The 18,133-nt window shown below is 38.2% G+C and overlaps 1 protein-coding gene across 3 annotated transcripts; it reads left to right on the top strand.

The window, feature by feature from the left end:
• The first annotated feature begins 10,258 nt into the window (after positions 1–10,258).
• Positions 10,259–16,932, top strand: scoca (short coiled-coil protein a). 3 transcript variants are annotated; one of them, XM_038290526.1, is made up of 4 exons: positions 10,259–10,486; positions 15,528–15,599; positions 15,683–15,763; positions 16,330–16,932. In XM_038290526.1, exons 1-4 carry the CDS (start codon positions 10,441–10,443, stop codon positions 16,470–16,472), a joined length of 342 nt encoding a protein of 113 aa, XP_038146454.1. In that variant the 5' UTR covers positions 10,259–10,440; the 3' UTR covers positions 16,473–16,932. The 3 variants fall into 3 exon arrangements, with proteins under 3 accessions (XP_038146454.1, XP_038146455.1, XP_038146456.1); XM_038290527.1 differs by lacking the exon at positions 10,259–10,486 and adding an exon at positions 13,975–14,132; XM_038290528.1 differs by lacking the exon at positions 10,259–10,486 and adding an exon at positions 13,984–14,128.
• The last annotated feature ends 1,201 nt before the right edge of the window (positions 16,933–18,133 follow it).

Below are 18,133 nucleotides of genomic sequence, written 5' to 3'. Positions count from 1 at the left end.
CGGCTCTTATAAACAACAGAAGGTGCACAAAGGATGAAAAGTATAAACGGTGCATCCAGATATATACAGGGCAGTTTCTGGTTTGTTAAATGAATACTTAATAATTGAGGTAACTGAAATAGGTGAAGGCTCTGATACTACAGGATTATTGAACAGTTATTGCAGTGTTATTAAATCCGGTTATTACTCCCGTTATAAATGGGAGGGGGAAAAATATATGAAGTTTGCACCAAAACATAAACTAACCTATAGACTTATGTAAACAGCTGTGGCAGTGGGATAACTGAGTATCTGGGTTGGAAACAGTAAAAGTGGATCATTTATGGTCCGTTTTATGAGGAACAAATTCAGTAAAACATCTGGGCTCAATAAAGTAAGTCCACTTCCTCTGCAGGAAATGCATTCTGCATGAGACACCTGTGCGTCTCACATCAGTGTCTTTTTCTATCCTCTTAATCATCATTAGTCCTTTCTAAGCAGCATTTATCTCACCCTGTTGCTCGAAGTGACTATCACTATCTTTCACTATCTTTTCTCTTGTTCAACCTGCTCAAAAAAAATAAAAAGACAATATTTTGATGATTTACAAAACCGGATTTCTCTAGAAAAATTGTTTTATGGGGTTGCCCTGTTAGAAAAAAAAAATGTACAAAACAGCAAAAGATAACAAGGCTTTATTATACATCTATATCTTTAGTGTGTATTTTCGTTATAAGGATGTGGGTTTTTCCTATATGTACCGCTTTGTTTACATAAGTTTAATAAATAGATGCACTTAAATACAGTAAAAGTAAAACTCCATGGATGTTTGGTTTCATTGCTTTACTTGCAAAAACACTGAATTAAATGGTGTATATTTTATGCTTTTAATCAAGAAAGATATTAATTAGTTAAAAATGCCATCATACTTTATTTCTTTATCGGTGCCATTCTTCCTGGGCCAAACAAGTCATTACGATGAGCACAAATTGGCCCTTGGGCCAAAGATTGCACACCTCTGTCGCAGATCAAGCTCTTGATGAGGTGTTCACATCCTTTTACGCTTTCCTTCTTCCTCTTGGTGAAAACATGCTAAATTTTAAGGATAGAAATACTTTCAGATCTGAATCCTTTCATATAGGCTGCAAACAACTATTTCTATTTGGATGAAGTCATTGCACACTCAGCAGGTTGCACCAGCGGTTGGATTATAATCTGCATCGTTTCACCAAAAACAGGTCTCGTCCAAAAACTATTTTCACCAAAGACAGGATCTTTTTTGATGTTTTTTTGTTATTTCCTTTTTACCAAAACATTTTTATTCAATAAAATAGAGAAACCCTTTTTACATTCTAAAACTTTGAAAATAAAAGTTAGAGTTTTCTGACAGTGAAATTGACACCCCACACTTTGTAATCACAGCTTCAAGATGAGCAAACATTTATGTAGAACTGTTATGTAAATACGAAAATTATACGTTTTCCAGATTCTATCAATAAAACATATGATAAACATTTATAAACCAAAAAAAACAGAAAAATCCATTGAAATAGTGTGTCTCTGTTGCGTGTGTTAATTAAATCTCAGAATAAATCCTGCTGTTCTGTGAAGGCCACTGGGGTTTTTGGGAGAACATTACACTACAAGTAAACTCCATTTAACATTATAATTGAAACCAGATATTAAGTAAAACTTCAACATGCAAAAGACTAAACAAATAAAGTAGGTTTATGGTTGAAAGCTGTATCTAAATTCAAACGGGCTCATCAGCTGATCAGAAGTTTTTTTAACATTTGTCTTGCAAAAGGGCTTTCCAAGGTTTCATGGTTGATTAAAAAAAATATACACTTTATTAGGTGCACCTGGCCAACTGCTCGTTAAAACTTAATTTCTAAGCAGCCAATCACATGGCGGCAACTCAGTGCATTTAGGCATGTAGACATGGTCAAGACAATCTCCTGCAGTTCAAACCGAGCATCAGTATGGGGAAGAAAGGTGATTTGAGTGACTTTGAACGTGGCATGATTGTTGGTGCCAGAAGGGCTGGTCTGAGTATTTCAGAAACTGCTGATCTACTGGGATTTTCACGCACAACCATCTCTAGAGTTTACAGAGAGTCTCGATTTCTGCTGCGACTTTCGGATGGTAGGGTCAGAATTTGGCGTCTACAACATGAAAGTATGGATCCATCCTGCCTTGTATCAACGGTTCAGGCTGGTGGTGGTGGTGTCATGGTGTGGGGAATATTTTCTTGGCACTCTTTGGTCCCCTTGGTACCAACTGAGCATCGTTTCAACGCCACAGCCTACCTGAGTATTGTTGCTGACCATGTCCATCCCTTTATGACCACAGTGTACCCAACTTCTGATGGCTACTTTCAGCAGGATAATGCGCCATGTCATAAAGCTGGAATCATCTCAGACTGGTTTCTTGAACATGACAATGAGTTCACTGTACTCAAATGGCCTCCACAGTCACCAGATCTCAATCCAATAGAGCATCTTTGCGATGTGGTGGAACGGGAGATTCGCATCATGGATGTGCAGCCGACAAATCTGCGGCAACTGTGTGATGCCATCATGTCAATATGGACCAAACTCCCTGAGGAATGCTTCCAGCACCTTGTTGAATCTATGCCACGAAGAATTGAGGCAGAACTGAAGGCAAAAGGGGGTCCAACCCGTTACTAGCATGGGGTACCTAATAAAGTGGCCGGTGAGTGTAACATATGATTAAGTGTAGAATTAGATGGATTTTCTATAATGACAAAGGAAGACTTATAAAATTACCTGATTGTTGCTGATGACAGGCCCTAAGCACAGGACAATATATGTATAGACAATATATATTAGTTTTCTTCTAATACTAAAACAACCCACCCATGTTTCATAGTCCTGGGTTAGATCTGCGCATCTCTGGATTCAGATTTCTGATGGTTTTTTTCCCCAGATATCTGTTGGAGCCATTGTGGCCACTTTTCATGGTTTTCCTCCTATAAATAGATAGATAAATAGATTAAACGTCTTACATATGTGTTTGTGTACTATACTCAGTGTATTTAAGCTCATCACATCGTTTTATGCATCTTGGTTTGTAGTTTTCCTTTGTTTCTAGTTTAGTTCCTTGTACATCATTTTCCCTGCTCAGTGGTCTCCCCAGCCTGCTGCTACATGTTCACCTCATTAGCTCTCTTGGATTTTATGTTTTTACTCTTCCATCATTGTATAACCTCACTGTTTTTCATATAACCTCATTGTTCTCAATTGTTCTTCACTGGTTTCTCTTCACGTCCGTTTCTCTCTCTCTACGCTCCATATTTGCTAGTCAATATCCATAATCAGGTCCTTTATAAACGTCAAACATGTCAGCCCCCATTAATCTATGGATAGATGTTTGCAAATGTGGCTTAAAGAATGTGACGAGCAGAAAAGGAGAGAATAGAACTTCATTGATTAACTCTGCATTTAACCCATCCCTTTTAGCACAGAACAGCTGGCTGCCTCTGTGTGGCGCCCGGGGAGCAGTGTGGGGTTAAGGGTCTTGCTCAGAGACCCAAAGTGGCAGTCTATGGGGATCAAACAGGTACTTGCAAAGTTCTCAGAGCACAACTGCACTGCTCTAACCGTCAGACAGACACTCCTAGCGTAAAGGTGCAACTAAAAGCAACTGTTTCCAGTTAAAAGTGTTCAGGGAAGGGCAGTGATGGAGGTTTACAAAAAAGTCAGCTCTAGACTATCGATGCCCTTCATGAAAGCAGCTGCATCACATGAAGCAACGCCCCCCCTCAGCTTACTGGAAACACTGACATCAGGCATGTCAAAACCCACTTTTGAAGCGATCAGCAAGAGCAGAGGAGCTACTCGCTTTCTTTTTGTAAACATTAGGATTAGTTTTTTTCATTATTGCCTTAAACATTTAATCATCTAAAGAACTACCTGATTGAGTTTAAATACTGTTTTCAGTAAATTACCCTCTCTATTTGTTTTGGCTTTCACTCATCTTTTCTCCTGTTTGCATTCTAAGCTCAGCCTGAGACCAGCTTATGAGTCAAATAATTGCTACTTTTTTCCTCAACTTATAATTTTTCATCAGAGGTGTATCAAGCTGAAGACCAAACGACACACCAGAGAGATCAAGGATAGAGTTGTAGAAAAGTTTAGAGCAGTTTCAGGGGGTAAAAACGTATCTCAAGCTTCTAACATCCTGTAAAGCTTTGTGGGGTGGATCATCTGAAAATAGAAAAAGTGTGTCCCTATATAAAAGCTATCCATATTTGTCTGTTCAACGAGAACCACAGGAGCAACCATAAGAAAACAATCATGGACATTTATGCAAGGGACTCCCAGCACAGGTGAGAGAAGCTGTAGACGGGAAACCTATGAGCTGTACACTGCAGGAATCTTGCTATGAGTGAAGTGAATGATGGCTATCTTTGCTATCAGTAAGGGGAAGTTCTGGTTTGGTGGAGCTAAAAGTGAACATTTATAGCCCGAAAACAGAATGCTGGGCTCAGAATGAAAACAATGGTGAACAGTCTTTCCAGTGGACGGTAGTGGCAGAATCATGCTGCGGGATGTTTTCCTGTGACTGGGACAGGGAGGTTCTTCAGAGTTAATGGCATTTCATCCTAGTGCTGCGTGTTCCAAGCTAATAACATCATAAGCGAACCCTCACCCCCTTCCATGGACTGTTCTCCTTGCTGCCCTCTAGGATGAGGCTTCACAGCATTCAATGCAGGACCAGCAGATTCTGCAACAGCTTCTTCCCCACTGCCATCTGACAGCTAAACTGTTGAAAAAACTCTTAATCAAGTCCCGGACTCTGCATCACACTGATAACGAAAACCAAAAAGAACTCAACTTAAAAAAAATGTTTTTCTACTGCATTTTTGCACCATATATATTTGTCCTGGCACTGCTCTGAACTTCCAAATCAATTTGTTTTGCACTGTGTTTCACCCACACTGTTTACATTTGATCATTGCTGCACTTTCTGAAATGGAAATTCATTTCACCACTAAGCTGCTGCTCATTCACTGTCTGAAAGCTGTACAAAATGAAACTATTTTTTATACACTGTGTATATAAAATGACAATAAAAGTTGTCTAAGTCTAAGAGTCTGGTGGACAGTTAAGAAGGAGAGGTTGGTGAATTCAAAACCTCTGCTCTGTTATTTCCGTGAGCATGAAGAGGAGCTGTGCATGCTCTGGAGCAGGTGTGTGTGTGTGTTTTAGCTCCTCCTGTATAGTAAATGAGAGTGAGACTGAAGCAGGAAGGAGTCAGGAGAAGGAGGGGAAACATGGAGGGTAAATTCACTCTGTTGCCTCTGCTGGTTGGCTGCAAACTCTGAAATGGACTACAGAGTGAACTGGATAGATAGATAGATAGATAGATAGATAGATAGATAGATAGATAGATAGATAGATAGATAGATAGATAGATAGATAGATAGATAGATAGATAGATAGATAGATAGATAGATAGATAGATAGATAGATAGATAGATAGATAGATAGATAGATCTACTGGCACAGCTAAATTGTATCCAGCCCTCTCATTCAATCCACAGGTTGTTTTTCTGTCGGGTCACTTGGTTGGAGCGTTCTTCTCCCTGAGAGTCTGGTCTGCATGATTAGAGATGGGTGGCATCATCCAGATCTGTGTGAGGAAGGAGCCAAGGAGAAGAGATTGTTAGTTCCTTTCTGTCTCTTCTCCCCCGTGATAGTCCACAGACCAGATGCCCACTTTGGCATCATCTCGCTGCCAGCGTTATGCTAGGCATAGGGGGCGTACAAACACACATGCACAGGCAGACACATTAGCGCACTGAGAGCAGAAGAGGCTGTAAAAGAGCACTCGTCCATCTGTCCGTCTCTGCTGCAGAGAGAGCACATCAGCATGTTTGTGTTTCTCTAGCTAGATCAGGGGGAGTTTGCTTTTGGAAATCTGTGTTTGCTGTGGCGGGCCCTTGCTAAAATGCAAATAAAAAGGCTTCCTATGTTTTTTAACACCTCAACTCTCATGATATTAAGTGGCTTTAGGTGACTAAAACTTATAATCCTTACCTTTGATATAAACATTGAAACCCTCCAGACATTCCACAGGGTTAAAAACATGGGATAACAGAGTAACAAATAAATCTGATTAATTCCTGACAGGATACATTTTCTGTGCTTTAAACTGTAAGGGAAATAGGTTTAGAGTTGTTGTTATGAGACATCAAGGTGCTGTCATGGACTTATGCGTGTAAAAGTTTTGAAGGAAATGCTTTTGTTTAGAAGACATGAAGACAGTCCAAAGGATCTTTTGTTTAGCAAATTAATCAATAATCTGAAAGAAATAACCCATGAAAACCGTTAATAGTTGTAGTAGTGCAGAAATATGTCTTGAATAAGCAATATTTCATAACCTGTGTAAACCAAAGGTGTGACATGATCATCCAAGTTAAAACCAGTTCAAATCTATTCTAGTGGTGCTGATCAGAGACTTACACATCTACATTCTGTTACTAAAGGTAGAAACAAGGATCTGACTTTTCTCAATTCAGCTGAAAATTCTTTTCAACCAAGGGTGTAACTTTGTGTTGAAAGTTGGTGGGGACGGCTCATAAGGAAAGGGAGCTACCTGCGCGACGCCTTTTTTTTGTTGTTGGAAAGGATAAAGCCAAAAAAAATGCGAATAACATTTATCAATTTAATGCTTACAGTTGAAAACATAACTGTTACAATATTCACTTATATATTTTGTGCAAAAAATATCACATAAATCTAAACAGACAGTACAAATCAAAGAAATCAAATAAATATATCAATTTTGTAGAACATTTATTGACAGTCAATTTTGGGTCACTTTTTAAAATTAATTTACTTTTAAACCAGGACTCGGACAAGATCTTATGGGGCCTTAAGCAGAATATGATTAAGCAACTCCGTCTTTCTGTCAAGAACATCAACTAGCAGGGTATCCAGGGGGGGATTTACCATTAGGCAATACTAGGCAGTTGCCTAGGGCCCCAAGTTCCTGGGGGCCCCATAAAACTCTGTTTCCATGTATGGTTAATACAACTAATCCTTATTTGTGCACATTAATTATGTTTTTGATAAAAATCCTTTGGCTAAAATGCCATCAGAACGCTGATAAATAGAGAGGAAAAAGGGACAAGAAGAGAGGGACAAAACCTAGAACAAATAATGGATGTCTATTCTATTAACATTTCTCTATCTGTAGAATGGGTCTGTTTTATGGGTTTTCTTCTCAGGGGCCCCCCTGCCTGTCTTTGCCTAGGGCCCCAAATTTCCTAAATCCGCCCCTGAGGGTATCAATACTGATTTGATAGAATCTGGGAGAACGGACTATGTTCAACCATCCATTTTCTTTAACCTTATCCCTCAGTGGGATCAGGAGGTGCTGGTGCATATCTCCAGCCACGTTCTTGGGAGGTGGGGTCACCCTGGACAGGTCACCAGTCTGTCGCAGTATGTTCAACCAGCTTAAAAGTAATCGGTAATCAGATTAATTATTTGCACTTTTACTAAGTGAACTTTCTAACTCCCTTAAATCTGAAATTCCAATGCCAAAATTGTTTAAATCTTTTATCTTTGGACCCCCTGCAGAGTGACGTCACACCTGCAAGATCCTATCTTTACCTTCCTGCTGGATTGCAAAAAGCAGCTTGCTCATGAGTTGACAACTTAACACGCTAAATCTTAAATGTACGTGTACATATAAATCTCCATGTATAATAATCTCCATGTTGTTTTATTTTAACAAAAAAGAAACCTAAATAAATCAAAATCTACATGAATTAACCCAAAATCAATCAAAATAAAAAAAAAACAGAACATGTCTTTCAAACAGACTTTAAAGATGCTCTTCAAAGTTAATTTTTGAAATAGGACAGATGTGACAGGTTGAACATGGGATAACTTCTCTTCTCTCTTCCCTCTTTGGTTTTTCTTTCGTGTTTTTCATTTGTTTAAAGAAGTTTATTGTTGCTTTGTCAGTGAATGACAGCTTTCAAAACATTTCTTTGTTGTTTTTTTGTCTACAACTGTTAAAAACTCCAGAGGTCGGTTCTGGTTCTCTCCTGCCTGTGTCTTTCTGTGGATGCCTGTTGGAGAGCTGCACAGCAGGTGTAAGAGTAGAAGTGGATGGACTACCAGCCTTTTTAAGAGAGCTATAGCATGGTGAGTTTATCGCACTCTGAAATAGATTGCTGGCTTTAAAGTGAAATTGCATTATTCTGCATCTATGTGTCGACTTTATTGAATTTTGTTGCCTTTTCTAAATACAGGGGTTAGGACTGATTAACAGACCACTGAAGGGTGAGGCAGGGGGTCACCAGGGGGTAGACTGGAGAGGGGTTCATCTTTTCTTGAGCAAATATTTTTGTTTTGTATAGCTTGCATCTGATACAAGCTTTGTATATTGTATTTAGAATATGTTGTTATATGTTGTTATTTTACTATTATGAGGAATTTAATGAGCGTGATTGCTTTGTTTCCCCCCGTGTCAGTTGATGCATGTGGCCCTTAGTTAGATATGCAGTAAAAGAGTATAGGAGGCTTAGAATAGATGTATAACTGAATATCATCTGCATAGAAGAGAATGTGAGACATTATTAAAAAGGCTGATAATTTAAACCAGACATAACAGTGGTATTGAAATCACAATCTTGAGGCACACTAAAATTAATGATTAAAGTTGATATAAAGAAAACCAAACCATTTCACCTCATTTATTGGATCAATATTATTTTTTTTTGTTTTTTGTTTTTTTTACTTGGTGCAATACTTATCATAGGCAAAACTGATGCATGCTTTGTTCATGAAAAGGTAATTGCATTTACATGTAAAGGGGACATGCAGGAAAAACAGATTTAAAAAAAGATTAATGAAGATAAGAGCACACAGACTTATTTCATGGCAATGTATAATCACCAATAATGGCAACATACAAATCATTCCCTGAATTATCATTGTGCATTGATCAACTGATCTCTGTGGCTGAAACGTCCAACTCCTCTTTTAACTTTGATTTTAAGATATTCCCTGTAGAAAAACTGTCTGCAGAAAGGTCTGGCCTTTAATCTTCTAGACAAGACATTTATTTAAAGCTAACATGATTCATAGAGTGTCCAAAGATGGAGAAGTATCAGTTTAAGTATATGAAAACTCGACAATGCTGTTATAAAGTGTTTGCCACCCTTACTGATTTCTCAGTTTTGAGTTTTATTGTCACAACAATCAAACCAATCCTAATGCCAGATAAAGATAACCTGTGAATATTCATCCTGTATTTTGGTTTGTGTGGTTCCCTCTCTTCAAAACATATTTTAACGTTAGTACATCCAGCGGTTTTCAGACAAGACAGATATATTTCAGAGTATGTCACTGCATTTTTTTAAGATCAAGTCCAGGCTTTGACTAGTCCACTTCATTTCTTTAGCCATTTAAAGGTATACCTGCTAGTTCTTGATTAAGTTCTTTCCTTTTAGCTTGAGAGGAAAAAGCTTGAGCATTTTAGCAGAACTTTGAACTTTACTTTGTATTTAATTTAATTTGTAGAATAGATGTTGTTAATTGTTCTTGTTTTACCTTATGATTATTAGTGTTTCTCTTAATTATTTAGTAATTACTGCAAAGATAGTGTGTTAGATTAACATTAAGGTCTTGCATTAATTTTTGTTATGAACGTTTGCTGAATATTAATGTTGAATTTAAATATATTGTACTATATAACGATCTCCTTGTTCAATAGGTAGATGGTTACATTTATTGTTTTACTTACATTAACTAAGATTAGGATCACTTTATATCGTATGAGGTAGAGGATCATGTTTGCCCTTTTACTGTGACTTTTTTCACGATGCATGTATCTATTTCTCTTAAGGTTTATGAAGAATTTTGTGAATCTTTAATCCAGATTGGTCTCAACTAAATCATGATAGAGTTTGTCCATAATCTGCAACATGACAGTTAACTGAGGGCGCTCCCATAGGCCGACTGTGGCTGCCTTCATCTATGTTCAGTTGAAATAAGATAAAGCAATGCTAAACCACAGGTAAACGCTTGCAGTGAGCTGCAGGCTGTTTACATGTAACTCACTAAAAGCACTCTTAATGTCAAGTTTAAGCACACGATTATGACTGCGTTTCACATGAGCCTTCTGGAGTTTAATCTTTGACCCTTGGTATTTTTCCTGTAGGCTTGTCTCTCTGTGTTTTAGACAGTTGTTGCCATGACAGCGGTGTAACCTGAGCTGCCAGTCAGGTAGGACAGGTAACCAATGGCATATGGACGAATGCAGCGGCAGGTGCCTGAGCAGGAAGGGCAGAAGTGAAAGAAAACAGGAGAAAAGAGGACGACAGAAACTTGAAACACTTATGAAGGAGTGTGTCAAATAGAAAAAAAACTATCCAAGCTGGAGGACGACAACAACACAGAAGCCCCTGAGGCCTACATGGACGATGGGGCGTTTACCACCATCTCTCTGGCAGACGACTCAGGTACAGAAGTTGTTTATCAAATGTAAGGATCTCTTAAGCAAGAGACCAAATCCTGCTTTTGTAACTGATTCTAGTCAGCTGCAATTTGCTTGCCTTTGCATAGTAAATTCAGTACAAATGATTCTCCTTGGGTGTAAAACAACTGTCCACATTTGAATATACTGGCTATTTTCCTACGTTCACCTCAACATACACCTGACTTATGGAACAAAGGGCTACCAGACAGGGAAGGCGAGTGGCTGTTTAGGTAAGCTCTAAAAGGGATCGGAGGAAGGCCTCTGAATTCACCAGACTTTATTACTGGTTCTCTTTAAGTTTAATTTACTGATCTAAAACATGTCTCTTCAAATGTATTTATGAGATCATAACACATTCTTGAGATATAATTAATAGACACACATTTTACAAGAGGATATACAACTGTCCTTTTGCAAATTTATTGATTGACTTTATTGATCTCACAGTGGAGAAATGTATTTGTTACATCAAAAGAAGAAAAAGGTGCATGGGATATACACCGTACATAAATATGACAGCTTTTTTTTTTTTTTTTTTTTTTACAGTAGGATCATTATACAGGGTTATTGCATGGGGTGTTTACATGGGTATTTCTATAGATGGATATTTATATATATAGTTATTGCACTGGGTGTCAAATATAGAGAGACAGGTTATTGCACAGAGTATCAAATAGTAATTGCACATTGTACGTTGCACAAGTTATTGCCGTTGTGTCGCATTGTAGAGTCTGGTTGCAGCAGGGATGAATGACCTGCAGTAGTGCTCTTTTTTACAAACAGGGTGTAAAAGTCTTTCACTAAAGGAGCTGCTTTGCTCTTCTACAGTCTGGTGCAAGGGGTGAAAGGTGTTGTCCATGATGGATGCAAGCTTGGACAGCGCCCTCCTGTCAGCCACTTCCTCCACTGAGTCCAGAGTGCAGCCTAGGGCAGTAGCGGCCTTTCTCACCAGTTTATTCAGTCTCTTTCTGCCCAGCAGATAACAGCGTAGAGGAGGGCTGATGCCACCACAGAGTCATAGAAGGTTTTAAGCAAGGAACTGCTCATTACAAAGGATCTCAGCCTCCTCAGGAGGTGGAGGGGGCTCTGGCACTTCTCAGACAGGGCGTCAGTGTTATGAGTCCAGTCCAGGTTGCTATTGACATAAACACCCAGGTATGGGTCTTCTCCTGACGTCGATCACCGTCTTTCTGGTCTTACCGGTGTTAAAACACAGGTGGTTCTTCTCACACCAGTCTACAAAGTTCATGATGACCAATCAATACTCCAGCTCGTTCCCCTCAGAAACACAGCCTACAATGGCCGAGTCATCTGAGAACTTCTGGAGATGGCAGCTGTCTGTGTTGTAGGTGAAGTCTGATGTGTAATGGGTGAAGAGGAAAAGAAACAGAACGGTGCCCTGGGGGGCCCCCAGTACTGCAGACTGCAACCTCTGACTGGCAGCCATGCAGCCGCATGTACTAAGGGGGTTCGGTGAGGTAGTTGATGGTCCAGGCAGCAAGATGTCTGTCCACTCCAGTATCCTCTAGCTTCCCTCTCAGCAGCTCTGGTCTGATGGTGTTGAAAGCCCTGAAAAATTCAAAGAACATGACCCTTCAAAGAGCGTGTCCTTTTTTACAGTCAGACTTCATGTATCATGTGGAGGTCACTTGAGATAAACTAATTATTTCGCTAAGTGTCAGGAGAATTAGAGGAATTTTGCTACTCTGGAAATTAATTTGTATGTTTCTGATGGAAATGGAAGGTTTTTAATGCAACACCTCAAGCATCGCCTCTAACATGCCAAAAAAAGGCAAGTCAAGAAGGCAAGTTTATTTATACAAACATTCTATATGAGACATCACAATGGGATGTGAAAACCATAAACTTAAGATTAAGAGCAAAATTTTTAACTGAGGTTTGAATCAGAATTTAATCTCTAATGTCATGCTTTAATTAATAATCAGTGATCAGGCAGACATTTCATTGGTTGGATTTTTTTTTTTTTATCAACAGCTGTTTTAAACAAAAAATGTTAAAGGAGCCATAATTTTCTGTTTTACTGTGGTTTTCAGGGAGTCAGTTTCAATTGTAGAGATACAAACTAGACACTGAGACACTAGACACCCTTTTGTTATTGATCCTGGAAACATTGGGTCATTTCTTCAAGTTCTTACTTAACAAGAAACTCTAAAATGTATGTAAAAAAAAATAGTGCCTTATACAGCAATGCAATACTTTTAAATAGACAACAAACAGGTCAGCACGGTGATGGAATTTGATCCAGTACTCTATAGTCGGTCTGGACCCTTTTAGCAGCAAGAAAGGAAATTTGGTCCCCTTCATCTTTATGTCTGTCCTTACAGATGTGGCACCATCTATACGGGGTATGAAATTTACTGTATGAAATTTGTAAGCAAGGCTCCCAATTTAGTGGGAATATATTTTCCTTGTAATGCTAATTGGCACAATGTTTACAATGGACATTAGTGTTTGGATAGCAATAATTGTTGCTAATATATTTCCAATGTTGTGAATTTGTATTTTTCAAGCTTTCTCACAACAAATGGTATTGCCTAAAATGTTTAAGGTCACAGACTACAGGGAGCACATAAGAGAAATACAGGGAGGAAGATAATATACATGTTTTGAAATTACTGTAATAGAAATGTTTTCCTTTGGTAGGCTACACTCTAATCTGATCAAAGATTTAGGTATCTTTATAATATTAATCCTGAATCAGAACGCATAAGGACACTAACGCTTTTTTGTGTGTGTCCACAGCTGTTTCCAAAGCTCTGCCAGGCTATATACAAGTAAAAGTTTTTTTTATTTTTTACTGTAGTGCAGAGCAGAACAAGCAAAAGTAGGTTCGTAACTTTCTGAAGGACTGGTGTGGACATGTCCCCACCAATAATTTCTATACATAGACTTTGGTAATATGTGGGACAAATTTCTAAATTTTATTTTGCTGCTTTTGAAGGAGGATAATCAATAATGTAGCTTAAAGTGAAAAATATTTATCAATCAATCCACAGTTTTCTGGATGGACTGATGGATTGATGAATTAAACTGAAATTGTGTACATACTAGGGAGGCATGATATATTGCTGTTTGCATCTGAATCAGCTGTTATTCCTCCTTTTTTTAATACACATTAATGTCTATCTATAAATATAAATGTAAGTGTATTTTGGGTCTTTTTTGTTCTCAAAAATAGGAAAGCCATTAATTCAATAAATATATGTTTTAGGTCCTTTTTGGAAAATGCAAACCCTATTGAGAGCGTTTGTGTGGAGTAACTATAGGTCCATCAGCCACCACCCTGAGAGTGGTCCCACCAACTTTCCTCACAAAGTTACACTCTTGTGCAAAAGACAATGACCTCTGGGGAAAAAAAAGGGTACAAGATAAATGCTATAATGGCTTGCCATACAGGCAGACAGAGGCTGCTTCTCTCATTGCTTTACCCGCTTGTCAGCTGCTGATAGTGCGCCCCCTGTTGGTAGATCTTAAAAATAAAAACACCCGGTGGAGGTTTTTGTTTTTTTTAATATCAACTGTCGTCATCTCTCTCCATCTTCAACTCGGTTGAGTAAAACATCATAGAGCAACTTGACTACACTAAAAGGTCGTTCTTTTAACTGTAGGTGAGTAAGAATCCTCCGTTTCCCAAAAAACTGTAAGAAAAACGTCCAACTTGCTGTTAAAAACGGATTATAGAATGCTAACAGTCGCCATTAGCAGACGATGGCTTTAAATACCAGCTTAACACCAGTGTTTAATTTGACTTGTTACCTTTCTACCTGAGTCAAAAATCGCAGTTTATAACCCTCGCTTCTTGCTTTTCATTAACCTTGTATCTGATGTTAGGAGGGGTTAGCTGCGAAGCTAGTTGGCTAATATGGCTAAGCTAAGCGCACCCATTATCGGACACGTTTTCACCCTTTTCTCGTTTGGCCTAAATGTGACGTTTCACGGTGTTTATTTTTTTGTTCACAAGGTAGTTTATTTCTCTCCAGGGTTGATTGCATTATTCAATAATCAACCTGAGCAGTGATAGAGATCCTGTCAGCAGAAAGCAGACAGGGGTTCACCTCTGATGCAGGGCGCGGTACTCATCCTCATCCTCATCATCAAAGCAGAGGCACCTGAGCTCTCATCCTGTTTCCAAATAAAACCTGATAATATCCATTTATACAGATAATGGATTATAAAAGATAGATTTCTTTAGTATTATCATTTGTTAATCAACTTTCCTGATATAAAACAGTTTAGTCTCAAAATATTTTGCTCCAATTTAATTTATTGCAAAAAAAAAAAAAAAAAAAAGTTAACCATCTTTAATTTTTGGTACATTTGAAGGTCTTCATATTAACTCGCTTTCCTCCCTTTTGCTGTTTACCTTCTATAACCAGCCGTATAAAGAAGAATATTATGAATTATTAAAGCATTAAAAGGCAGAGTGTATTTAGGAAATTACACCTGCTGGTCAAATCTAGTGTCTGATGATGATGATGGTCTTATTAACCTCTAACCCGAGGTGACCATATTTCCCAATGATAAACAAAGATGAGGTCAAATTTTTAAAAGAGTTGCCTAAAACCCATGAATTTAAATGAAACGGATTTATTAAGGAGACACACAGCTGGCGGAGAGCTGATTTCCCATCAGATCCAAATTAGTCAGTGATTTTTATTAATACCAGACATGGGGTAATATTTTAGCTCTAGGCAGGTGAATCCCCAAAAAATATATGTACCCTAAATAACATCCAAATGAATCATACATGTTAAGCTTTCCTACAGCACACTAAAATAATCAAACACAGGTTATCATTAAATCAGTGTAGCCTGCTTACTTACTTCCATATTCCTGGGATTTATTTTTATATTTAGACAAGTAGCTTCTGTATATGGTATGCCTGAAATACTGCAACAGGAGCCATGGAAAAAAAAAACACAAAAAAAATTGTAAATGATGTAAAACTTTTAAAGAATTGCAAAGCAGCACATCTGAACTTCACCTGCGTTTCTCTCCGTTAGCCAACAGTGGATCTGCAGCCCTGTATACTAAACAGGAGGACGATCTCTTCATCATGAACTGTGACATAGATGGTGAGTCCTGCAGTTTAGCAGGAAATGTTATTTGTTAGGTGTTTTTTATTTTATTGCTAACACTGAATTATTGTGTGTTTCAGGAGACCTGGAGAACCAGGCTGAGATGGAGGAGAAGACGAGGTTGATCAATCAGGTTTTGGAGCTGCAGCACACACTGGAAGGTCGGCAGGAGCTTTCAAGAAATTTTAACTGCGGGACATATTTAACCAACCAGAGCTAATTTAGTTAGCTATGTGGAAGAATTTATTTTCCTGATAACTAGACCCCTCTGCTATGACAGCTAGATTGAGTTGTTTAGTAAATAATGTAGGGTTGGGCTGTCAGACTCACCCTCCTTAGCTGTGGAACTCTGCAGCTCCTCCAGAGTTACTAGAGGTCTGAGTGCTCCTCTGAAGGTTGTTCTTCTTTGCAGTTGATCCGTTTTTAGGTGATGGATTTAATTGTTCTTTTACCTTCTCATAAAGCTACAGGAGTTTATTTACATGGAGATTATTTCTACTTACTGGTATCTTGTTTTTTTGTTTTAATGTCATTTAGATTTGTTGTTCTTTGTTAGCTTATCACATAAAATCCCCCAAAAATGACATGTGAAAAAGTTCAGGGTATGAATATCTTTCAGGAAAACTAAGTTTGGTTTGATTCAGTTTAAATACAGTTTTCAGTTTCACATTTTCCAAGATAAATGTGCTGGAGCAGATTTCTAAGGTCTCTCATTCGGACGTTTCAGACCTGTCTGCTCGAGTCGACGCAGTAAAGGAGGAGAACCTGAAGTTAAAGTCAGAGAACCAGGTTCTGGGTCAGTACATCGAGAACCTGATGTCGGCCTCCAGCGTCTTCCAGACCACCGACACCAAGAGCAAGCGCAAGTGAGGCTGTGTCAGACGCGCACGGTGGATTTCCAGGGACACGGAGAAGGCGGGAGGGAGGGATTCCTGTAACCATTTTACCCGAGTCAGAACTAAACTAATGTAAATAATGAAAATAGTGTTTGTAAAAAGTTTTGTTTACATTTGAACGCACCAACATTTGGGACATTTTCGTTGAGTCTCGACTAAACGTAATGTTCAAAATTAAGTTAAACATTAAAAAAAATGTTACAAAGAAACTTATCAGCATAAATTTTATTTATTTTGTAAAATATGTTGTTTGACAGCTGGATCTGGTACTTCAGTTGGTCTTTTTTCCCCCCTTCGTGTTTCCAACTGTATTCCTCTGCTTGCAGCTCATTAGCTGACCAGTGTTATGCAGAATGAACAATTGTATAACAACAGCATGTATAAGGAATAAGTATTAACATATCTAATGAACTGTCATTAAATTTAGCTCTAAACTGGATAAAGCTGAGGAATCTTTAGTGATGCTTGGAAATCAGCTTCCAGAGCTCAGTGATGGCAGAAAAGCACAGAAGCTAAAAGCTAAAGACGTCACAAGCAGTGTTTGGATCGCTACTAAAAGAACTCTTTAAGTTTCAGTTTTAACCAAGAAATTATAAATGAAGCTAAATCGAGTTTAAATTTAGTGCTTTTGGTTCCTCTACTTGTGATGGAGGAAGATAGAACAGGTGAAGTAACATGAGAAAGAAAGAAAGATGCTTTCAGAGCTGCTAGAAGGGCTCTAAGTGGTATTGATCCGATCGGTTTGGTCAGGAAGTCATCTTCATAGCGCGCCGGCAGTCAGGGCGTGTCTGTTATCCACGCAGAAAATATACAGACGAGAAGTATAAAAGGATTAAGCAACATATAGAAGTGTATGATTGTAAAGAAGAAGGAATAGTTCTCAGACTATATGGCAAATAAATAATCCTGAAAGGTATGGCCTGCATTAGAGGAAAATATTGGGAGTAATGAATTATTGTGAAGAAACTCCAGCTGATCTTTACACGTCAAAAGGTGAAAGCAGGTAGATTTTCTTTAAAACTGTTGAGTCCAAGATTTAATTGATTAAAATACGTTCATAAATGATTGAAAGTTCTTTAGCAGTTCTAGTGCATTACTGGTTACTAAACTCACCTATTTGTCTGCAGTTCTCCCAGAGTTAAAACTATTGTTTAGCAAGTTATCAGAATCTCATGGAGGGCATCCATGTGTGCACCTGGATTTAAAATGTTTCTGAGTTAATGGGGCGTACAAATACAAACCTTTTTTAATACGAGGTATGTTTTCCCCTAAATATGGTTATGGCCTACTTTGATGAACATCATTCGTGTGTAGTTGTCACCTAAATGTTCGACTTCAGGGAGGTGGGTGGAACATTATCTGTGCCGGTCAAGGTCATGTTTATACTGTGTGTCATTCTAAATTCCCCCTTAGTCACTTCCTGCTCATGTTTAGAGTCAAACTGCCTTTGAATATTTTGTTTTGTTTTAATAAAAGCTCTCAAATATCACTCCGTCATATCTGCACAGGTCTATGTAAAATAAAAAAAATTATCAAAATGGACAAAATTTCTCTCTTTTTGTTAGTTTTACTTCCAAGAGCGAATATACAAACTGTAAACAGGATTTAGAGCTAAGATTTGGCAGAAGGGTCAAT

This window comes from Cyprinodon tularosa, unplaced genomic scaffold (genome assembly GCF_016077235.1).
Source record: "Cyprinodon tularosa strain WSP-4 unplaced genomic scaffold, ASM1607723v1 ctg283, whole genome shotgun sequence".
Classification (NCBI taxonomy): Eukaryota; Metazoa; Chordata; class Actinopteri; order Cyprinodontiformes; family Cyprinodontidae; genus Cyprinodon; species Cyprinodon tularosa.
Note: the sequence above shows the minus strand (reverse complement) of the source record. Positions and strands in the feature narration are given on the sequence as shown.

Excerpts from the sequence above, each read along its gene's own strand:
- scoca (XM_038290526.1), top strand. The coding sequence starts at position 10,441 with ATGGACGATGGGGCGTTTACCACCATCTCTCTGGCAGACGACTCAG. Across the intron at positions 10,487-15,527 it reads CTCTCTGGCAGACGACTCAG|CCAACAGTGGATCTGCAGCC; the intron begins GTACAGAAGTTG and ends TCTCTCCGTTAG. Across the intron at positions 15,600-15,682 it reads CATGAACTGTGACATAGATG|GAGACCTGGAGAACCAGGCT; the intron begins GTGAGTCCTGCA and ends TGTGTGTTTCAG.